The sequence below is a fragment of the Heterodontus francisci genome, unplaced genomic scaffold (genome assembly GCF_036365525.1).
Source record: "Heterodontus francisci isolate sHetFra1 unplaced genomic scaffold, sHetFra1.hap1 HAP1_SCAFFOLD_405, whole genome shotgun sequence".
NCBI lineage: Eukaryota > Metazoa > Chordata > Chondrichthyes > Heterodontiformes > Heterodontidae > Heterodontus > Heterodontus francisci.
The window spans coordinates 954,646-980,709 of NW_027141857.1; the positions used below are offsets into that span (position 1 = coordinate 954,646).

The following is a 26,064-nucleotide window of genomic DNA, read 5'->3' on the forward strand; positions in this document are numbered from 1 at the left end:
CATTCCAACTCCTCCCATTCCAACCCCCCCAATCCAATTCCCCCAATCCAACTCCCCCCGTACCAAGTCCCCCAATCCAACTCCCCCCTTTCATTGCCCCAATCCAACTCCCTCCATTTCAACCCCCAATCCAACTCCCCCCATTCCAACCCCCCAATCCAACTCCCCCCATTCAAAACCCCCAATCCAACACCCCCCCCATTCCAAGCCCCCAATCCAACTCCCTCATTCAACCCCCCCAATTCCAATTCCACGAGTCCAACCACCCCCACCCCCACATCAACCCCCCAATCCAACTCCCCCCATTCCAACCCCCCTATCCAACTCCCCCATTCCATCCCCTCCAATCCAACTCCCTCCCGTTCCAACTCCCCCCTAATCTAACTCCGCCATTCCAACCCTCCAATCCAATTCCCCCAATCCTACCCCCCCCACTCCAAACTCCTAAAATACACCAAGCCCCCAATTCCAACCTCCTTCCCCACTCCAACCCCCCCCCATACAGCCCCACCCCAACCCCCACACGGATCATTATATGATCAAGTTCAGCATTGTGTCTGAAAGGGAGAATCATGAAACAGCAGCTAAGATTCCAGGTTTAGGTAAGGTTGCCTTCAATGGGATGAAACAGAGACTGTTCACAGTAAACTGCGCAAATCTGTTACTGGGGAAAATGAGAGAAGATCAGTGGAAGGTGTTCAAAAAGAATTTAATCTGATACTGCACCAGTTTATTGCCCGCAGGGGAAAGAGCTGTATTTGCCAAAAAAAAAGGCAGCTATGGATGAGTAAAGAGACAATATAAAACGAAAAGAAAAGCATAAAAAATGCAATATAAAAGCACAGCTCCTGGTGAATGGGAAAGACACAAAGGGCAACAAAACAGCTAAAAAAAAGGAGTATGAAAAGAAACTCACGACGGATATCAAAATCAACACAAATACTTTTTACGATTATACTAGGATAAAGAGTTAGATCAGCAGCAATGTAACTCCTTGAAAACTGCTAATGGTGATATTGTCGATGGAAATAAGGAAATGGCAGACGTGCTGAATAATTACTTTGCATCAGTATTTAGTGTCGAAGGGGTCAGCGAGTCAGATTTCCCAAAGAAACGAATATTGAATCAGGGACAGAGACTCGCCCAAATTAACAGAAGCAAAATAATAGTAATGAAGAAAATAACAGCACTAAAGAGCAACAAATCCCCAGGACCAGGCAGTTTCCATCCCAGGGTTCTAAAAGAAGTAGGTGAAAACAATGCAGATGCTTTAACCATAGTCTTCCAAATTCCCCTCGATTCGGGAACTGTTCCTTTTAGATTGGGGAATTGTGCGTGTCGCTCCATTATTTAAGACAGGAGAAAGAGGGAAATCAGGATTATAGACCAGTTAGCCTAACATCTGTTGGGAGATTACTAGAATCTATAATTTAGTATAGGGTGACTGAAAATTTTCAGCTGATCAGAGAGAGCCAGCACGGATTAGTAAAGGGCAGGTCATGTCTGACGAACCTGATTGAATTTGTTGAAGAGGTGATTAAATGTCTATGAATGTCCAGAAGGCATTTGATAAAGTCCCTCATCAGAGACTGTTAGCTACAGTTGGAGCCCATGAAATTGAAGGTAAATTATTGACCTGGTGAGGAAATTGAGCAGCAGGAGACAGAGAGTAGGGTTAATGGGCAGGTACTTGAATTGTCAGGACGTGACTAGTGATGTCCCGCAAGGATCTGTGTTGGAGCCTCAACTATTCACTGTATTTATGAATGACTTAAATGATGGGATCGAAAGGTACAAATCCAAATTTGCAGATGACACAAAGATAGGCAGCATTGTCAGCAGTGTAGATGGAAACATAAAATAACCAAGATATTGATAGATAAGTGAATAGACAAAACTGTGACAAATGGATTTCAGTGTTGGTAAATGTGAGGTCACCACTTTGGACCTAAAAAGGATAAAACAGGGTACTTTCTAAATGGTGAAAAGCTAGAAACAGTGGAGGTCTGAAGAGACTTGGGGGATGGGGGTGGTGGGTGGTGTCCAGGTAAATAGATCATTAAAATGTCATGAACAGAAATGGAAAATTATAAAAGGCTAATGGAATGCTGGCCTTTATATCCAGAGGACTAGAATACAAGGGGGGAAAAGTCATGCTTCAGCTGCACAAAGCCCTGGCTAGACCACACCTGGAGTTACTGTGAGCAGTTCTGGGCACCACACCTTAGGGAGGAGATATTAGCCTCGGAGGGAGTGCAGTGTCGATTTACCAGAATGATAGATGGACTCCAAGGTTTTTTTTATTTGCTTCAAGGGATGTGGGCATCACTGGCATAGCCTACATTTATTGCCCATCTCTAATTGCCCTTGAGATTCGGTTGCCATTCAGAAATATGATGTTGTGGCTATAACAGAGACCTGGCTCAAAGAAGAGCAGGACTGGGTGTTCAATATGCCTGGATATAATTTGTTCAGGAAAGATAGGAAAGGGAAAAAAGGGAAAGGGGTGGCAGTATTGATTAAGGAGAACATGGCAGTGCTGGAGAAAAAGGATGTCCCAGAGAATCAATTTGGCTCGAACTAAGGAACAAAAGAGGTGCAATTACATCGCTCGGTGTTGTCTCTAGGCCACCAACTAGTGGGAAGGACATGGAGGAACAAATTTGCAAGGAAATTACAGAGAGGTGCAAATATTGTAGGGTAATTATAATGGGGGACTTTAATTATCCAAACGTTGACTGGGATAATAGTGTAAAGGGCAGTGAGGGGCAAGAGTTCCTAGTGTGTTCAGGAAAATTTTCTAAAACAGTATATTGCTAGTCCAACGAGAAAGGAGGCACTACTAGACCTGGTTCTTGAGATTGAGGTGGGCCAAGTGGATCAAGTATCAGTAGGAGAGCATTTCGGGGATAGTGATCATTGTATCATAAGGTTTAGGCTGACAATAGAAAAGGACAAAGAGCAATCCAGGGTAAGAATAATTAACTGGGGAAAGGCAAATTTCAATGGGGTGAGAATGGAGCTGGGACGAATAAATTAGAGTCAAAAGCTGGCAGGAAAACCGGTAGATGAACAATGGGCTACCTTCAAAGAAGAGATAGTTCGGGCACAGTCAAGGTATGTTCCTCGAAGGGGAAAAGTAGAGCAAACAAATCCAGAGCTCCCAGGATGACAAAAGAGGTAGAGATTAAGATAAAGAAGAAAAAGTGTGCTTATGACAGATGCCAGGTAGAAAATACTATTGAGAACCAGGCTGAATATAGAAGGTCCAGAGGGGAAGTGAAAAAGCAAATAAGAGAAGCAAAGCGAGAGCATGAAAAGAGACTGGCAGTTAACATCAAAGGAAATCCCAAAGTTTTCTATAGACATATAAATAGTAAAAGGGTGATGAAAGGAGGAGTGGGGCTGATTAGGGACCAGAAAGGGGATTTACACATGGAGGCAGGGCGCATAGCTGAGGTATTAAATGAATACTTTGCATCTGTCTTTACCAAGGAAGAAGATGCAACCCAGGCAATGTTGAAAGAGGAGGAAGTCAGACACTAGAGGGGTTTAAAATTGATAAAGAGGAAGTATTAGATAGGATGTCTGTACTTAAAGTAAATAAAGCACCAGGGCCGCATGAGATGCATCCAAGGATACTGAGGGAAGTGAGGGTGGAAATTGCAGAGGCACTGGTCATAATTTTTCAGTCTTCCTTAGACTCGAGGGAGGTGCCAGAGGACTGGAGAATTGCAAACATTATACCCTTGTTCAAAAAAGGGTGTGAAGATTAGCCGAGCAACTACAGGACAGTCAGTTTAACTTCGGTGGTGGGGAAACTTCTAGAAAAAATAATTCCGGACAAAATCAATAATCACATGGACAAATGCGAGTTAATTAAGGAAAGCCAGCATGAATTTCTTAAGGGAAAATCATGTTTAACTAACTTGCTGGAGATTTTTGAGGAGGTAACAGAGAGGGTTGATGAGGGCAATGCTGTTGATGTGGTGTACATGGACTTTCAAAAGACATTTGATACAGCGCCACACAACAGACTTGTGAGCAAACTTGTAGCTCATGGAATAAGAGGGACGGTAGCAACATGGATATGAAATTGGTTGAGTGACAGGAAACAAAGAGTAGTGGTTAATGGATGTTTTTCAGGCTGGAGGAAGGTTTGTAGTGGAGTTCCCCAGGGATCAGTGTTGGGACCCTTGCTTTTCCTGATATATATTAATGACCTCGACCTTGGTGTACTGGGCACAATTTCAAAGTTCACAGATGGGGAAGCAGTGGCGTAGTGGTATTGTCACTGGACTAGTAACCCAGAGACCCAGGGTATTGCTCTGGGGACATGGGTTCAAATCCTGCCACAGCAGAAAGTGGAATCTGAATTCAATTAATAAATCTGGAATTAAAACGTTAGTCTAATGATGGCCATGAAACAATTGTCGATTGTTGTAAAATTCCATCTGGTTCAATAATGTCCTTTTGGGAAGGAAATCTGCTGTCCTTACCTGGTCTGGCCTACATGTGACTCCAGACCCACAGCAATGTGGTTAACTCTTACATGCCCTCTGAAATGGCCTAGCAAGCCACTCAATTAGGGATGGGCAATAAATGCTGGCCTGGCCAGCGACGCCCACATCCCATGAATGAATAAATAAATAAAAAAGATGATACAAAACTTGGATACATTGTGAGCTGTGAGTGTAGAACTTCAAAAGGACATGTAAATGTGCATAAGTTATTGAAGGTGGCAGGACAGGTTGAGAGAGCGGTTAATAAAGCATACAGTATCCTGGGCTTTATTAACAGAGGTGCAGAGAGTACAAGAGCAAGGAAGTTATGTTGAACTTGTATAAGACACTAGTTCGTCCTCAGCTGGAATATTGTGTCCAGTTCTGGGCACCGCACTTGAGGAAGACGTGAGGACATTGGAGAGAGTAGAGAAAAGATTCAGGAGAATGTTTCCAGGGATGAGGAATTTCAGTTATGGAGAAGTTAGGACTGTTTTCCTTGGAGAAGAGAAGGCTGAGAGGTGACTTGATAGAGGTATTCAAAATCATGAGGGGTCTGGACAGAGTAGATAGAGAGAAACTGTTCCCACTCGTGAAAGGATCGAGAACGAGAGGGCACAGATTTAAAGTATTTGGTAAGAGAAGCAAAAGTGACATGAGGAAAAACTTCTTCACACAGCGAGTGGTTAAGGTCTGGAATGTGCTGACTGAGAACGTGGTGGAGGCAGGTTCAATTGAAGCATTCACCAGGGAATTAGACAGTTATATGAAAAGGAAGAATGTGCAGGGTTACGGGGAGAAGGCAGGGGAATGGAACTGAGTGAATGCTCTTTCAGAGAGCCAGTGCAGACACGATGGGCCGAATGGCCTCCTTCTGCACTGTAATGATTCTGTGAGGGTAGTGGTGAGCTGCGTTCTTGAACCACTGCAGTCCATGTGGGGTTGGTACACACACAGTGCTGATAGGAAGGGAGTTCCAGGATTTTGACCCAGCGACAGTGAAGGAACGGCGATATAGTTCCAAGTCAGGATGGTGTGTGACTTGGAGGGGAACTTGCAGGTGGTGGTGTTCCCATGTATTTGCTGCCCTTGTCCTTCTAGTTGGTAGAGGTCGCGGGTTTGGGCGGCGCTGTCTAAGAAGCCTTGGTGCATTGCTGCAGTGCATCTTGTAGATGGTACACACTGCTGCCACTGTGCGTCAGTGGTGAAGGGAGTGAATGTTTGTAGATGGGATGCCAATCAAGTGGGCTGCTTTGTCCTGGACGGTGTAAAGCTTCTTGAGTGTTGTTGGAGCTGCACCCATTCAGGCAAGTGGAGAGTATTCCATCACACTCCTGACTTGTGCCTTGTAGATGGTGGACAGGCTTTGGGGAGTCATGAGATGAGTTACTCGATGCAGGATTGCTAGCCTCTGACCTGCTCTTGTAGCCACGGTATTTATATGGCTACTCCAGTTCAGTTTCTGGTCAATGGTAACCCCTAGGAGGTTGATAGTGGGGGATTCAGTGATGGTAATGCCATTGAATGTCAAGGGGAGATGGTGAGATTCTCTCTTCTTTGAGATGGTCATTGCCTGGCACTTGTGTGGCGCAAATGTAACTTGCCACTTCTCAGCCCAAGCCTGCATATTGTTCAGGTCTTGCTGCATTTCTACACGGACTGCTTCAGTATCCTCACGAGGCGCGAATGGTACTGAACATTGTGCAATCATCAGCGAACATCCCCACTTCTGACCTTATGATTGAAGGAAGGTCATTGATGAAGCAGCTGAAGATGGTTGAGCCTAGGACACTACCCTGAGGAACTCCTGCAGTGATGTCCTGGAGCTCAGATGATTGACCTCCAACAACCACAACAATCTTCCTTTGCGCTAGGTATGACTCCAGCCAGTGGAGAGTTTTTCCCCGATTCCCAGTGACTCCAGTATTGCTAGGTCTCCTTGATGCCACACTCGGGGTGAAAGGTTATCGGGGTAGCGGGAATGTGGAGTCGAGATTACAATCAGATCAGCCGTGATCGTATTGAATGGCGGAGCAGGTTCGAGAGGCCGACTGTCTCATCTACAAGATGCACTGCAGCAACGCACCAAGGCTCCTTTGAAAGCACCTTCCAAACCCGCGACCTCTACAAACGAGAGAGACAACGGCAGCAGATGCCTGGGAACACCACCACCTGCAAGTTCCCCTCCAAGTCACACACCATCCTGAATTGAAACTATATCACTGTTCCTTCACTGTCACTGGGTCAAAATCCTGGAACTCCCTTCCTAACAGCACTGTGGGTATACCTACCCCAAATGGACTGCAGCGGTTCAAGAAGGCAGCTCACCACCACCATTTCAAGGGCGAAAAGGGATGGGCAATAAATGCTGGCCTAGCCAGCGATGCCCACATCTCATGAACGAATAAAAAAAACACTCCTGCTCTTAATTCGTATGTTCGGGCAAGTGCTGTCGATGTCAAGGGCAATCACTCTCACCTCCTCTTGAGTTCAGCTCTTTTGTCCATGTTTGAACCAAGGCTGTAATGAGGTCAGGAGCTGAGTGGCCCTGGCGGAACCCAAACTGAGCGTCACTGAGCAGGTTATTGCTAAGCAAGTGCCGCTTGATGGCACTGTTGATGACACCTTCCATCACTTTACTGATGATTGAGAGTAGGCTGATGGGGCGGTAATTGGCCGGGTTGGAATTGTCCTGCTTTTTGTGTACAGGACATACCTGGGCAATTTTCCACATTGCCGGGTAGATGCCAGTGTTGTAGCTGTACTGGAACAGCTTAGCTAGGGACGCGGCAAGTTCTGGAGCACAGGTCTTCAGTACTATTGCCGGAATATTGTCAGGGCCCATAGCCTTTGCAGTATCCAGTGTCTTCAGTCGTTTCTTGATATCACATGGAGTGAATCGAATTGGCTGAAGTCTGGCATCTGCGATGCTGGGGTCCTCAGGAGGAGGCCGAGATGGATCATCAACTCGGCACTTCTGGCTGAAGATTGTTGCAAATGCTTCAGCCTTATCTTTCACACTGATGTGCTGGGTTAACGGGCAAGGAGAGATTACACAAACTATGGTTGTATTCCCTGGAATTTAGAAGGTTTCGGGGTGATTTCAAGATATTAAGGGGAACTGATATGGTAGACAGAAAGAAACTATTTCTGCTGGTGAGGGAGTCGAAAAATTGGAGCCAGACTTTTCAGGAGCAAAATTAGGAAAAACTTCAACACGCAAAGGGTGGTAGAAGTTTGGAATTCTCTTCCACAAATGACAATCGTGGATTAATTGTTAATTTTAAATCTGAGATTGATGGATTTCTGTTAAGCAAAGGTATTAAGGGATATGGGGCACAGGTGGGTTTATAGAGTTAGGCCGCAGATCAGCCATGGTCTCATTGAATGGCAGGACAGGCTCAAGGGGCTGAATGGCCTACTCCTGTTCCTGTGTTTCAATGATTCCAAATACCCACCCCCACCAACCCTCACGTCACAACACCCCTACTTACCTCAGCATCCTGATCGTTAGGGCGGGTGCTGACACACGTGGGGTCCACAGCCTCGGCTGGTGGTGTCTGTAACGAGGAGGAGAGCAGATGAAGCCCCAGTCGAGTCAAAGCAACCACTGGACACAGAGCAGACCACAGTTACAGTCTCAGGCACAGAGTCATAGAGTCATAGATACAGGCCCTTCGGCCCACCGCGTCCATACCAACCATAATGCCTATCTATACATCCCAACTCCTGCCCAGTGGGCAAGGGGAAGGGTGAAGAGGGGAGGGGAGGGAAAGGAGGACCGAAGAGTGGAGGGGAGGAGAGGAAGCAGAGGGAAAAGGAGGGAAAGGGAAGGGAAGGGAGGGGTGAGGAGGGGAGGGGCGAGGAGAGGAGGGGAGGGTAAGGAAGCTGAGGGGAGGGGAGGGAAGGAGAAGGGAGAGGAGGGACAGGGAGATGAGCAGAGAAGAGCAGAGGGGAGGGGAGGGGAGGGAAAGGAGGTGGAGAAGGGAGGGGAGGGATGTGGAGGGGTGTGGCGGGGAGGGGAGAGGAGTGGAGCAGAGGGGAGGTGGAAGTGGGTCATGCAGTTCTCCCAGAGTTGAGTCGCTCAGTGCCGACACATCCTTTTTCCTGAGACTCCAACTGGTGACAAAGCATCAAGTCTCCTCCGTTTGCCTGCTGGGGCCGAGTGTGGACAGTCAGTAGCTGGATTTGTTTGCAATCAGACCAGGGAGGATTGGTCACTGAGAATCTCCCCCTAGTGACCCCCTCACCACCCCCTCCCCACAGCCAGGATGCTCAAATGAGCAGGATGGACCTCACGGTTTCCTGTATCAGTAATTAGACACGGCAGGCCGGGGGTGGGGGGTTGCCCTCCATCGACTCTATGAACTTTGCAGGAAGCCGAGATTCCATCCCGGATCACTCAGATGATTCTGCTATTTGTCACTCTCCGTGCTGCAGTTCTCCAGATGTGGATGGTGACAATCCACTCACAGGCATCTGGCACAGCTGGACAGGCAGTGGAAAAACATCACGTGACAGGGAAATCCCACCTCCACAACATCTCCCGCCACAGTCTCACAACCCCTCGCACTAACACACACCTCCTATCAATCTCACAACCTCTCACACTAACACACACCTCCTATCAATCTCACAGTCTCTCACACTAACACACACCTCCCATCAATCTCACAATCTCTCACACTAACACACACCTCCTATCAATCTCACAATCTCTCGCACTAACACACACCTCCCATCAATCTCACAATCTCTCACACTAACACACACCTCCTATCAATCTCACAATCTCTCGCACTAACACACACCTCCCATCAATCTCACAACCTCTCACACTAACACACACCTCCGATCAATCTCACAATCTCTTGCACTAACACACACCTCCTATCAATCTCACAACCTCTCGCACAAACACACACCTCCTATCAATCTCACAACCGCTCACACTAACACACACCTCCTATCAATCTCACAAACTCTCACACTAACACACACCTCCTATCAATCTCACAACCTCTCAAACTAACACACACCTCCTATCAATCTCACAACCTCTCACACTAACACACACCACCTATCAATCTGACAACCCCTCTCACTAACACACACCTCCTATCAATCTCACAATCTCTCGCACTAACACACACCTCCTATCAATCTCACAACCTCTCGCACTAACACACACCTCCTATCAATCTCACAATCACTCACACTAACACACACCTCCTATCAATCTCACAACCTCTCACACTAACACACACCTCCTATCAATCTCACAACCGCTCACACTAACACACACCTCCTATCAATCTCACATCTCGCACTAACACACACCTCCTATCAATCTCACAATCTCTCACACTAACACACACCTCCTATCAATCTCACAGTCTCTCACACTAACACACACCTCCTATCAATCTCACAATCTCTCACACTAACACACACCTTCTATCAATCTCACAATCTCTCACACTAATAGACACCTCCTATCAATCTCACAACCTCTCGCACTAACACACACCTCCCATCAATCTCACAATCTCTCGCACTGACACACACGTCCTATCAATCTCACAATCTCTCACACGAACACACACCTCCTATCAATCTCACAATCTCTCACACTAACACACACCTCCCATCAATCTCACAATCTCTCGCACTAACACACACCTCCTATCAATCTGACAACCCCTCTCACTAACACACACCTCCTATCAATCTCACAATCTCTCCAACTAACACACACCTCCTATCAATCGCACAACCTCTCACACTAACACACACCTCCTATCAATCTCACAATCTCTAGCACTAACACACACCTCCTATCAATCTCACAATCTCTCGCACTAACACACACCTCCTATCAATCTCACAACCTCTCGCACTAACACACACCTATCAATCTCAATCTCTCACACTAACACACACGTCCTATCAATCTCACAACCTCTCGCACTAACACACACCTCCTATCAATCTCACAACCTCTTGCACTAACACACACCTCCTATCAATCTCACAACCGCTCACACTAACACACACCTCCTATCAATCTCACAAGCCCTCTCACTAACACACACCTCCTATCAATCTCACAATCTCTCACACTAACACAAACCTATCAATCGCACAACCTCTCACACTAACACACACCTCCTATCAATCTCACAATCTCTAGCACTAACACACACCTCCTATCAATCTCACAATCTCTCGCACTAACACACACCTCCTATCAATCTCACAACCTCTCGCACTAACACACACCTATCAATCTCAATCTCTCACACTAACACACACCTCCTATCAATCTCACAACCTCTCGCACTAACACACACCTCCTATCAATCTCACAACCTCTTGCACTAATACACACCTCCTATCAATCTCACAACCGCGCACACTAACACACACCTCCTATCAAACTCACAAACTCTCACACTAACACACACCTCCCATCAATCTCACAACCTCACACACTAACACACACCTCCTATCAATCTCACAACCTCTCGCACGAACACACACCTCCGATCAATCTCACAAACTCTCACACTAACACACACCTCCTATCAATCTCACAATCTCTCACACTAACACACACGTCCTATCAATCTCACAATCTCTCACACTAACACACACCTCCTATCAATCTCACAACCTCTCGCACTAACACACACCTCCTATCAATCTCACAACCTCTCACACTAACACACACCTCCTATCAATCTGACAACCTCTCTCACTAACACACACCTCCTATCAATCTCACAATCTCTCGCACTAACACACACCTCCTATCAATCTCACAACCTCTCGCACGAACACACACCTCCTATCAATCTCACAATCTCTCGCCCTAACACACACCTCCTATCAATCTCACAATCTCTCGCACTAACACACACCTCCTATCAATCTCACAATCTCTCGCACTAACACACACCTCCTTTCAATCTCACAACCTCTCGCACTGACACACACCACCAACCAATCGCACAACCTCTCACACTAACACACACCTCCTATCAATCTCACAATCTCTCAAACTAACACACACCTCCTATCAATCTCACAACCTCTCGCACGAACACACACCTCCTATCAATCTCACAATCTCTCGCCCTAACACACACCTCCTATCAATCTCACAATCTCTCGCACTAACACACACCTCCTATCAATCTCACAACCTCTCGCACGAACACACACCTCCTATCAATCTCACAATCTCTCGCCCTAACACACACCTCCTATCAATCTCACAACCTCTCGCACTAACACACACCTCCTATCAATCTCACAATCTCTCGCACTAACACACACCTCCTGTCAATCTCACAACCTCTCGCACGAACACACACCTCCTATCAATCTCACAATCTCTCGCACTAACACACACCTCCTTTCAATCTCACAACCTCTCGCACTGACACACACCACCAACCAATCGCACAACCTCTCACACTAACACACACCTCCTATCAATCTCACAATCTCTCGCACTAACACACACCTCCTATCAATCTCACAATCTCTCGCACTGACACACACGTCCTATCAATCTCACAATCTCTCACAATAACACACACCTCCCATCAATCTCACAATCTCTCACACTAACACACACCTCCTATCAATCTCACAATCTCTCACACGAACACAAACCTCCCATCAATCTCACAATTTCTCACACTAACGCACACCTCCTATCAATCTCACAATCTCTCACACTAACACACACCTCCCATCAATCTCACAATCTCTCACACTAACACAAACTTCCTATCAATCGCACAACCTCTCACACTAACACACACCTCCTATCAATCTCACAACCTCTTGCACTAACACACACCTCCTATCAATCTCACAACCTCTCGCACTAACACACACCTATCAATCTCAATCTCTCACACTAACACACACCTCCTATCAATCTCACAACCTCTCGCACTAACACACACCTCCTATCAATCTCACAACCTCTTGCACTAACACACACCTCCTATCAATCTCACAACCGCTCACACTAACACACACCTCCTATCAATCTCACAAACTCTCACACTAACACACACCTCCGATCAATCTCACAACCTCTCGCACTAACACACACCCTCGATCAATCTCACAAACTCTCGCACTAACACACACCTCCTATCAATCTCACAATCTCTCACACTAACACACACGTCCTATCAATCTCACAATCTCTCACACGAACACACACCTCCTATCAATCTCACAACCTCTCGCACGAACACACACCTCCTATCAATCTCACAATCTCTCGCACTAACACACACCTCCTATCAATCTCACAATCTCTCACACTAACACACACCTCCTATCAATCTCACAGTCTCTCACACTAACACACACCTCCTATCAATCTCACAATCTCTCACACTAACACACACCTTCTATCAATCTCACAATCTCTCACACTAATAGACACCTCCTATCAATCTCACAACCTCTCGCACTAACACACACCTCCCATCAATCTCACAATCTCTCGCACTGACACACACGTCCTGTCAATCTCACAATCTCTCACACTAACACACACCTCCTATCAATCTCACAACCTCTCGCACTAACACACACCTCCCATCAATCTCACAATCTCTCGCACTAACACACACCTCCTATCAATCTCACAATCCCTCGCACTGACACACAAGTCCTATCAATCTCACAATCTCTCACACGAACACACACCTCCTATCAATCTCACAATCTCTCACACTAACACACACCTCCCATCAATCTCACAATCTCTCGCACTAACACACACCTCCTATCAATCTGACAACCCCTCTCACTAACACACACCTCCTATCAATCTCACAATCTCTCACACTAACACACACCTCCTATCAATCGCACAACCTCTCACACTAACACACACCTCCTATCAATCTCACAATCTCTAGCACTAACACACACCTCCTATCAATCTCACAATCTCTCGCACTAACACACACCTCCTATCAATCTCACAACCTCTCGCACGAACACACACCTATCAATCTCAATCTCTCACACTAACACACACGTCCTATCAATCTCACAACCTCTCGCACTAACACACACCTCCTATCAATCTCACAACCTCTTGCACTAACACACACCGCCTATCTATCTCACAACCGCTCACACTAACACACACCTCCTATCAATCTCACAACCCCTCTCACTAACACACACCTCCTATCAATCTCACAATCTCTCACACTAACACACACCTATCAATCGCACAACCTCTCACACTAACACACACCTCCTATCAATCTCACAATCTCTAGCACTAACACACACCTCCTATCAATCTCACAATCTCTCGCACTAACACACACCTCCTATCAATCTCACAACCTCTCGCACTAACACACACCTATCAATCTCAATCTCTCACACTAACACACACCTCCTATCAATCTCACAACCTCTCGCACTAACACACACCTCCTATCAATCTCACAACCTCTTGCACTAACACACACCTCCTATCAATCTCACAACCGCTCACACTAACACACACCTCCTATCAATCTCACAAACTCTCACACTAACACACACCTCCTATCAATCTCACAACCTCACACACTAACACACACCTCCTATCAATCTCACAACCTCTCGCACTAACACACACCTCCGATCAATCACACAAACTCTCACACTAACACACACCTCCTATCAATCTCACAATCTCTCACACTAATACACACGTCCTATCAATCTCACAATCTCTCACACTAACACACACCTCCTATCAATCTCACAACCTCTCGCACTAACACACACCTCCTATCAATCTCACAACCTCTCACACTAACACACACCTCCTATCAATCTGACAACCCCTCTCACTAACACACACCTCCTATCAATCTCACAATCTCTCGCACTAACACACACCTCCTATCAATCTCACAACCTCTCGCACGAACACACACCTCCTATCAATCTCACAATCTCTCGCCCTAACACACACCTCCTATCAATCTCACAATCTCTCGCACTAACACACACCTCCTATCAATCTCACAATCTCTCGCACGAACACACACCTCCTATCAATCTCACAACCTCTCGCACTGACACACACCACCAATCAATCGCACAACCTCTCACACTAACACACACCTCCTATCAATCTCACAATCTCTCACACTAACACACACCTCCTATCAATCTCACAATCTCTCACACGAACACAAACCTCCCATCAATCTCACAATTTCTCACACTAACGCACACCTCCTATCAATCTCACAATCTCTCACACTAACACACACCTCCCATCAATCTCACAATCTCTCACACTAACACAAACCTCCTATCAATCGCACAACCTCTCACACTAACACACACCTCCTATCAATCTCACAACCTCTTGCACTAACACACACCTCCTATCAATCTCACAACCTCTCGCACTAACGCACACCTATCAATCTCAATCTCTCACACTAACACACACCTCCTATCAATCTCACAACCTCTCGCACTAACACACACCTCCTATCAATCTCACAACCGCTCACACTAACACACACCTCCCATCAATCTCACAAACTCTCACACTAACACACACCTCCTATCAATCTCACAACCTCTCGCACTAACACACACCCTCGATCAATCTCACAAACTCTCGCACTAACACACACCTCCTATCAATCTCACAATCTCTCACACGAACACACACGTCCTATCAATCTCACAATCTCTCACACGAACACACACCTCCTATCAATCTCACAACCTCTCGCACGAACACACACCTCCTATCAATCTCACAATCTCTCGCACTAACACACACCTCCTATCAATCTCACAATCTCTCACACTAACACACACCTCCTATCAATCTCACAGTCTCTCACACTAACACACACCTCCTATCAATCTCACAATCTCTCACACTAACACACACCTTCTATCAATCTCACAAACTCTCACACTAACACACACCTCCTATCAATCTCACAATCTCTCACACTAACACACACGTCCTATCAATCTCACAATCTCTCACACTAACACACACCTCCTATCAATCTCACAACCTCTCGCACTAACACACACCTCCTATCAATCTCACAACCTCTCACACTAACACACACCTCCTATCAATCTGACAACCCCTCTCACTAACACACACCTCCTATCAATCTCACAATCTCTCGCACTAACACACACCTCCTATCAATCTCACAACCTCTCGCACGAACACACACCTCCTATCAATCTCACAATCTCTCGCCCTAACACACACCTCCTATCAATCTCACAATCTCTCGCACTAACACACACCTCCTATCAATCTCACAATCTCTCGCACTAACACACACCTCCTTTCAATCTCACAACCTCTCGCACTGACACACACCACCAACCAATCGCACAACCTCTCACACTAACACACACCTCCTATCAATCTCACAATCTCTCAAACTAACACACACCTCCTATCAATCTCACAATCTCTCGCACTGACACACACGTCCTATCAATCTCACAATCTCTCACACTAACACACACCTCCCATCAATCTCACAATCTCTCACACTAACACACACCTCCTATCAATCTCACAATCTCTTACACGAACACAAACCTCCCATCAATCTCACAATTTCTCACACTAACGCACACCTCCTATCAATCTCACAATCTCTCACACTAACACACACCTCCCATCAATCTCACAATCTCTCACACTAACACAAACTTCCTATCAATCGCACAACCTCTCACACTAACACACACCTCCTATCAATCTCACAACCTCTTGCACTAACACACACCTCCTATCAATCTCACAACCTCTCGCACTAACACACACCTATCAATCTCAATCTCTCACACTAACACACACCTCCTATCAATCTCACAACCTCTCGCACTAACACACACCTCCTATCAATCTCACAACCTCTTGCACTAACACACACCTCCTATCAATCTCACAACCGCTCACACTAACACACACCTCCTATCAATCTCACAACCTCTCGCACTAACACACACCCTCGATCAATCTCACAAACTCTCGCACTAACACACACCTCCTATCAATCTCACAATCTCTCACACTAACACACACGTCCTATCAATCTCACAATCTCTCACACGAACACACACCTCCTATCAATCTCACAACCTCTCGCACGAACACACACCTCCTATCAATCTCACAATCTCTCGCACTAACACACACCTCCTATCAATCTCACAATCTCTCACACTAACACACACCTCCTATCAATCTCACAGTCTCTCACACTAACACACACCTCCTATCAATCTCACAATCTCTCACACTAACACACACCTTCTATCAATCTCACAATCTCTCACACTAATAGACACCTCCTATCAATCTCACAACCTCTCGCACTAACACACACCTCCCATCAATCTCACAATCTCTCGCACTAACACACACCTCCTATCAATCTCACAATCCCTCGCACTGACACACACGTCCTATCAATCTCACAATCTCTCACACGAACACACACCTCCTATCAATCTCACAATCTCTCACACTAACACACACCTCCCATCAATCTCACAATCTCTCGCACTAACACACACCTCCTATCAATCTGACAACCCCTCTCACTAACACACACCTCTTATCAATCTCACAATCTCTCACACGAACACACACCTCCTATCAATCGCACAACCTCTCACACTAACACACACCTCCTATCAATCTCACAATCTCTAGCACTAACACACACCTCCTATCAATCTCACAATCTCTCGCACTAACACACACCTCCTATCAATCTCACAACCTCTCGCACGAACACACACCTATCAATCTCAATCTCTCACACTAACACACACGTCCTATCAATCTCACAACCTCTCGCACTAACACACACCTCCTATCAATCTCACAACCTCTTGCACTAACACACACCTCCTATCAATCACACAACCGCTCACACTAACACACACCTCCTATCAATCTCACAACCCCTCTCACTAACACACACCTCCTATCAATCTCACAATCTCTCACACTAACACACACCTATCAATCGCACAACCTCTCACACTAACACACACCTCCTATCAATCTCACAATCTCTAGCACTAACACACACCTCCTATCAATCTCACAATCTCTCGCACTAACACACACCTCCTATCAATCTCACAACCTCTCGCACTAACACACACCTATCAATCTCAATCTCTCACACTAACACACACCTCCTATCAATCTCACAACCTCTCGCACTAACACACACCTCCTATCAATCTCACAACCTCTTGCACTAACACACACCTCCTATCAATCTCACAACCGCTCACACTAACACACACCTCCTATCAATCTCACAAACTCTCACACTAACACACACCTCCTATCAATCTCACAACCTCACACACTAACACACACCTCCTATCAATCTCACAACCTCTCGCACTAACACACACCTCCGATCAATCACACAAACTCTCACACTAACACACACCTCCTATCAATCTCACAATCTCTCACACTAATACACACGTCCTATCAATCTCACAATCTCTCACACTAACACACACCTCCTATCAATCTCACAACCTCTCGCACTAACACACACCTCCTATCAATCTCACAACCTCTCACACTAACACACACCTCCTATCAATCTGACAACCCCTCTCACTAACACACACCTCCTATCAATCTCACAATCTCTCGCACTAACACACACCTCCTATCAATCTCACAACCTCTCGCACGAACACACACCTCCTATCAATCTCACAATCTCTCGCCCTAACACACACCTCCTATCAATCTCACAATCTCTCGCACTAACACACACCTCCTATCAATCTCACAATCTCTCGCACGAACACACACCTCCTATCAATCTCACAACCTCTCGCACTGACACACACCACCAATCAATCGCACAACCTCTCACACTAACACACACCTCCTATCAATCTCACAATCTCTCACACTAACACACACCTCCTATCAATCTCACAATCTCTCACACGAACACAAACCTCCCATCAATCTCACAATTTCTCACACTAACGCACACCTCCTATCAATCTCACAATCTCTCACACTAACACACACCTCCCATCAATCTCACAATCTCTCACACTAACACAAACCTCCTATCAATCGCACAACCTCTCACATTAACACACACCTCCTATCAATCTCACAACCTCTCGCACTAACACACACCTCCTATCAATCTCAATCTCTCACACTAACACACACCTCCTATCAATCTCACAACCTCTCGCACTAACACACACCTCCTATCAATCTCACAACCTCTTGCACTAACACACACCTCCTATCAATCACACAACCGCTCACACTAACACACACCTCCTATCAATCTCACAACCCCTCTCACTAACACACACCTCCTATCAATCTCACAATCTCTCACACTAACACACACCTATCAATCGCACAACCTCTCACACTAACACACACCTCCTATCAATCTCACAATCTCTAGCACTAACACACACCTCCTATCAATCTCACAATCTCTCGCACTAACACACACCTCCTATCAATCTCACAACCTCTCGCACTAACACACACCTATCAATCTCAATCTCTCACACTAACACACACCTCCTATCAATCTCACAACCTCTCGCACTAACACACACCTCCTATCAATCTCACAACCTCTTGCACTAACACACACCTCCTATCAATCTCACAACCGCTCACACTAACACACACCTCCTATCAATCTCACAAACTCTCACACTAACACACACCTCGTATCAATCTCACAACCTCACACACTAACACACACCTCCTATCAATCTCACAACCTCTCGCACTAACACACACCTCCGATCAATCACACAAACTCTCACACTAACACACACCTCCTATCAATCTCACAATCTCTCACACTAACACACACCTCCTATCAATCTCACAACCTCTCGCACTAACACACACCTCCTATCAATCTCACAACCTCTCACACTAACACACACCTCCTATCAATCTGACAACCCCTCTCACTAACACACACCTCCTATCAATCTCACAATCTCTCGCACTAACACACACCTCCTATCAATCTCACAACCTCTCGCACGAACACACACCTCCTATCAATCTCACAATCTCTCGCCCTAACACACACCTCCTATCAATCTCACAATCTCTCGCACTAACACACACCTCCTATCAATCTCACAATCTCTCGCACGAACACACACCTCCTATCAATCTCACAACCTCTCGCACTGACACACACCACCAATCAATCGCACAACCTCTCACACTAACACACACCTCCTATCAATCTCACAATCTCTCACACTAACACACACCTCCTATCAATCTCACAATCTCTCACACGAACACAAACCTCCCATCAATCTCACAATTTCTCACACTAACGCACACCTCCTATCAATCTCACAATCTCTCACACTAACACACACCTCCCATCAATCTCACAATCTCTCACACTAACACAAACCTCCTATCAATCGCACAACCTCTCACATTAACACACACCTCCTATCAATCTCACAACCTCTCGCACTAACACACACCTCCTATCAATCTCAATCTCTCACACTAACACACACCTCCTATCAATCTCACAACCTCTCGCACTAACACACACCTCCTATCAATCTCACAACCTCTTGCACTAACACACACCTCCTATCAATCTCACAACCGCTCACACTAACACACACCTCCTATCAATCTCACAAACTCTCACACTAACACACACCTCCTATCAATCTCACAACCTCTCGCACTAACACACACCCTCTATCAATCTCACAAACTCTCGCACTAACACACACCTCCTATCAATCTCACAATCTCTCACACGAACACACACCTCCTATCAATCTCACAATCTCTCGCCCTAACACACACGTCCTATCAATCTCACAATCTCTCACACGAACACACACCTCCTATCAATCTCACAACCTCTCGCACGAACACACACCTCCTATCAATCTCACAATCTCTCGCACTAACACACACCTCCTATCAATCTCACAATCTCTCACACTAACACACACCTCCTATCAATCTCACAGTCTCTCACACTAACACACACCTCCTATCAATCTCACAATCTCTCACACTAACACACACCTTCTATCAATCTCACAATCTCTCACACTAATAGACACCTCCTATCAATCTCACAACCTCTCGCACTAACACACACCTCCCATCAATCTCACAATCTCTCGCACTAACACACACCTCCTATCAATCTCACAATCCCTCGCACTGACACACACGTCCTATCAATCTCACAATCTCTCACACGAACACACACCTCCTATCAATCTCACAATCTCTCACACTAACACACACCTCCCATCAATCTCACAATCTCTCGCACTAACACACACCTCCTATCAATCTGACAACCCCTCTCACTAACACACACCTCCTATCAATCTCACAATCTCTCACACTAACACACACCTCCTATCAATCGCACAACCTCTCACACTAACACACACCTCCTATCAATCTGACAATCTCTAGCACTAACACACACCTCCTATCAATCTCACAACCTCTCGCACTAACACACACCTATCAATCTCAATCTCTCACACTAACACACACGTCCTATCAATCTCACAACCTCTCGCACTAACACACACCTCCTATCAATCTCACAACCTCTTGCACTAACACACACCTCCTATCAATCTCACAACCGCTCACACTAACACACACCTCCTATCAATCTCACAACCCCTCTCACTAACACACACCTCCTATCAATCTCACAATCTCTCACACTAACACACACCTATCAATCGCACAACCTCTCACACTAACACACACCTCCTATCAATCTCACAATCTCTAGCACTAACACACACCTCCTATCAATCTCACAATCTCTCGCACTAACACACACCTCCTATCAATCTCACAACCTCTCGCACTAACACACACCTATCAATCTCAATCTCTCACACTAACACACACCTCCTATCAATCGCACAACCTCTCACACTAACACACACCTCCTATCAATCTCACAACCTCTTGCACTAACACACACCTCCTATCAATCTCACAACCTCTCGCACGAACACACCTATCAATCTCAATCTCTCACACTAACACACACCTCCTATCAATCTCACAACCTCTCGCACTAACACACACCTCCTATCAATCTCACAACCGCTCACACTAACACACACCTCCTATCAATCTCACAAACTCTCACACTAACACACACCTCCTATCAATCTCACAATCTCTCGCACTAACACACACCTCCTATCAATCTCACAATCTCTCGCACTAACACACACCTCCTTTCAATCTCACAACCTCTCGCACTGACACACACCACCAACCAATCGCACAACCTCTCACACTAACACACACCTCCTATCAATCTCACAATCTCTCAAACTAACACACACCTCCTATCAATCTCACAATCTCTCGCACTGACACACACGTCCTATCAATCTCACAATCTCTCACACTAACACACACCTCCCATCAATCTCACAATCTCTCACACTAACACACACCTCCTATCAATCTCACGATCTCTCACACTAACACACACCTCCTATCAATCTCACAATCTCTCACACTAACACACACCTCCCATCAATCTCACAATCTCTCACACTAACACACACCTCCTATCAATCGCACAACCTCTCACACTAACACACACCTCCTATCAATCTCACAACCTCTTGCACTAACACACACCTCCTATCAATCTCACAACCTCTCACACTAACACACACCTCCTATCAATCTCACAACCTCTCACACTAACACACACCTCCTATCAATCTCACAATCTCTCGCACTAACACACACCTATCAATCTCAACCTCTCACACTAACACACACCTCCTATCAATCTCACAATCTCTCGCACTAACACACACCTATCAATCTCAATCTCTCACACTAACACACACCTCCTGTCAATCTCACAACCTCTCGCACTAACACACACCTCCTATCAATCTCACAACCTCTTGCACTAACACACACCTCCTATCAATCTCACAACCGCTCACACTAACACACACCTCCTATCAATCTCACAAACTCTCACACTAACACACACCTCCTATCAATCTCACAGCCTCTTGCACTAACACACACCTCCTATCAATCTCACAACCGCTCACACTAACACACACCTCCTATCAATCTCACAAACTCTCACACTAACACACACCTCCTATCAATCTCACAACCTCACACACTAACACACACCTCCTATCAATCTCACAACCTCTCGCACTAACACACACCTCCGATCAATCTCACAAACTCTCACACTAACACACACCTCCTATCAATCTCACAATCTCTCACACTAATACACACGTCCTATCAATCTCACAATCTCTCACACTAACACACACCTCCTATCAATCTCACAACCTCTCGCACTAACACACACCTCCTATCAATCTCACAACCTCTCACACTAACACACACCTCCTATCAATCTGACAACCCCTCTCACTAACACACACCTCCTATCAATCTCACAATCTCTCGCACTAACACACACCTCCTATCAATCTCACAACCTCTCGCACGAACACACACCTCCTATCAATCTCACAATCTCTCGCCCTAACACACACCTCCTATCAATCTCACAATCTCTCGCTCTAACACACACCTCCTATCAATCTCACAATCTCTCGCACTAACACACACCTCCTATCAATCTCACAACCTCTCGCACTGACACACACCACCAATCAATCGCACAACCTCTCACACTAACACACACCTCCTATCAATCTCACAATCTCTCACACTAACTCACACCTCCTATCAATCTCACAATCTCTCGCACTGACACACACGTCCTATCAATCTCACAATCTCTCACACTAACACACACCTCCCATCAATCTCACAATCTCTCACACTAACACACACCTCCTATCAATCTCACAATCTCTCACACGAACACAAACCTCCCATCAATCTCACAATCTCTCACACTAACACACACCTCCTATCAATCGCACAACCTCTCACACTAACACACACCTCCTATCAATCTCACAACCTCTTGCACTAACACACACCTCCTATCAATCTCACAACCTCTCGCACGAACACACCTATCAATCTCAATCTCTCACACTAACACACACCTCCTATCAATCTCACAACCTCTCGCACAATCACACACCTCCTATCAATCTCACAACCGCTCACACTAACACACACCTCCTATCAATCTCACAAACTCTCACACTAACACACACCTCCTATCAATCTCACAACCTCTCACACTAACACACACCTCCTATCAATCTCACAACCTCTCACACTAACACACACCACCTATCAATCTGACAACCCCTCTCACTAACACACACCTCCTATCAATCTCACAAACTCTCGCACTAACACACACCTCCTATCAATCTCACAACCTCTCGCACTAACACACACCTCCTATCAATCTCACAATCTCTCACACTAACACACACCTCCTATCAATCTCACAACCTCTCGCACTAACACACACCTCCTATCAATCTCACAATCTCTCACACTAACACACACCTCCTATCAATCTCACAACCTCTCGCACGAACACACACCTCCGATCAATCTCACAACCGCTCACACTAACACACACCTCCTATCAATCTCACAACATCTCGCACTAACACACACCTCCTATCAATCTCACAATCTCTCACACTAACACACACCTCCTATCAATCTCACAGTCTCTCACACTAACACACACCTCCTATCAATCTCACAACCTCTCGCACTAACACACACCTATCAATCTCAATCTCTCACACTAACACACACGTCCTATCAATCTCACAACCTCTCGCACTAACACACACCTCCTATCAATCTCACAACCTCTTGCACTAACACACACCTCCTATCAATCTCACAACCGCTCACACTAACACACACCTCCTATCAATCTCACAACCCCTCTCACTAACACACACCTCCTATCAATCTCACAATCTCTCACACTAACACACACCTATCAATCGCACAACCTCTCACACTAACACACACCTCCTATCAATCTCACAATCTCTAGCACTAACACACACCTCCTATCAATCTCACAATCTCTCGCACTAACACACACCTCCTATCAATCTCACAACCTCTCGCACTAACACACACCTATCAATCTCAATCTCTCACACTAACACACACCTCCTATCAATCTCACAACCTCTCGCACTAACACACACCTCCTATCAATCTCACAACCTCTTGCACTAACACACACCTCCTATCAATCTCACAACCGCGCACACTAACACACACCTCCTATCAATCTCACAAACTCTCACACTAACACACACCTCCTATCAATCTCACAACCGCTCACACTAACACACACCTCCTATCAATCTCACAACATCTCGCACTAACACACACCTCCTATCAATCTCACAATCTCTCACACTAACACACACCTCCTATCAATCTCACAGTCTCTCACACTAACACACACCTCCTATCAATCTCACAACCTCTCGCACTAACACACACCTATCAATCTCAATCTCTCACACTAACACACACGTCCTATCAATCTCACAACCTCTCGCACTAACACACACCTCCTATCAATCTCACAACCTCTTGCACTAACACACACCTCCTATCAATCTCACAACCGCTCACACTAACACACACCTCCTATCAATCTCACAACCCCTCTAACTAACACACACCTCCTATCAATCTCACAATCTCTCACACTAACACACACCTATCAATCGCACAACCTCTCACACTAACACACACCTCCTATCAATCTCACAATCTCTAGCACTAACACACACCTCCTATCAATCTCACAATCTCTCGCACTAACACACACCTCCTATCAATCTCACAACCTCTCGCACTAACACACACCTATCAATCTCAATCTCTCACACTAACACACACCTCCTATCAATCTCACAACCTCTCGCACTAACACACACCTCCTATCAATCTCACAACCTCTTGCACTAACACACACCTCCTATCAATCTCACAACCGCGCACACTAACACACACCTCCTATCAATCTCACAAACTCTCACACTAACACACACCTCCTATCAATCTCACAACCTCACACACTAACACACACCTCCTATCAATCTCACAACCTCTCGCACGAACACACACCTCCGATCAATCTCACAAACTCTCACACTAACACACACCTCCTATCAATCTCACAATCTCTCACACTAACACACACGTCCTATCAATCTCACAATCTCTCATACTAACACACACCTCCTATCAATCTCACAACCTCTCGCACTAACACACACCTCCTATCAATCTCACAACCTCTCACACTAACACACACCTCCTATCAATCTCACAACCTCTCGCACTAACACACACCTCCTATCAATCTCACAACCTCTCTCACTAACACACACCTCCTATCAATCTCACAATCTCTCGCACTAACACACACCTCCTATCAAT

General features: G+C 45.8%; 1 protein-coding gene across 1 annotated transcript in view; it reads right to left on the minus strand.

Moving 5' to 3' along the window:
• LOC137365572 (E3 ubiquitin ligase RNF157-like) overlaps window positions 1-26,064 on the minus strand; it is a 455,910-nt gene that overhangs the window by 149,580 nt on the left and 280,266 nt on the right. The window contains exon 16 of the mRNA XM_068027950.1: window positions 7,997-8,062. Within this exon, the coding sequence (XP_067884051.1) occupies window positions 7,997-8,062 (66 nt within the window). The remainder of the gene's footprint in view (window positions 1-7,996; window positions 8,063-26,064) is intronic.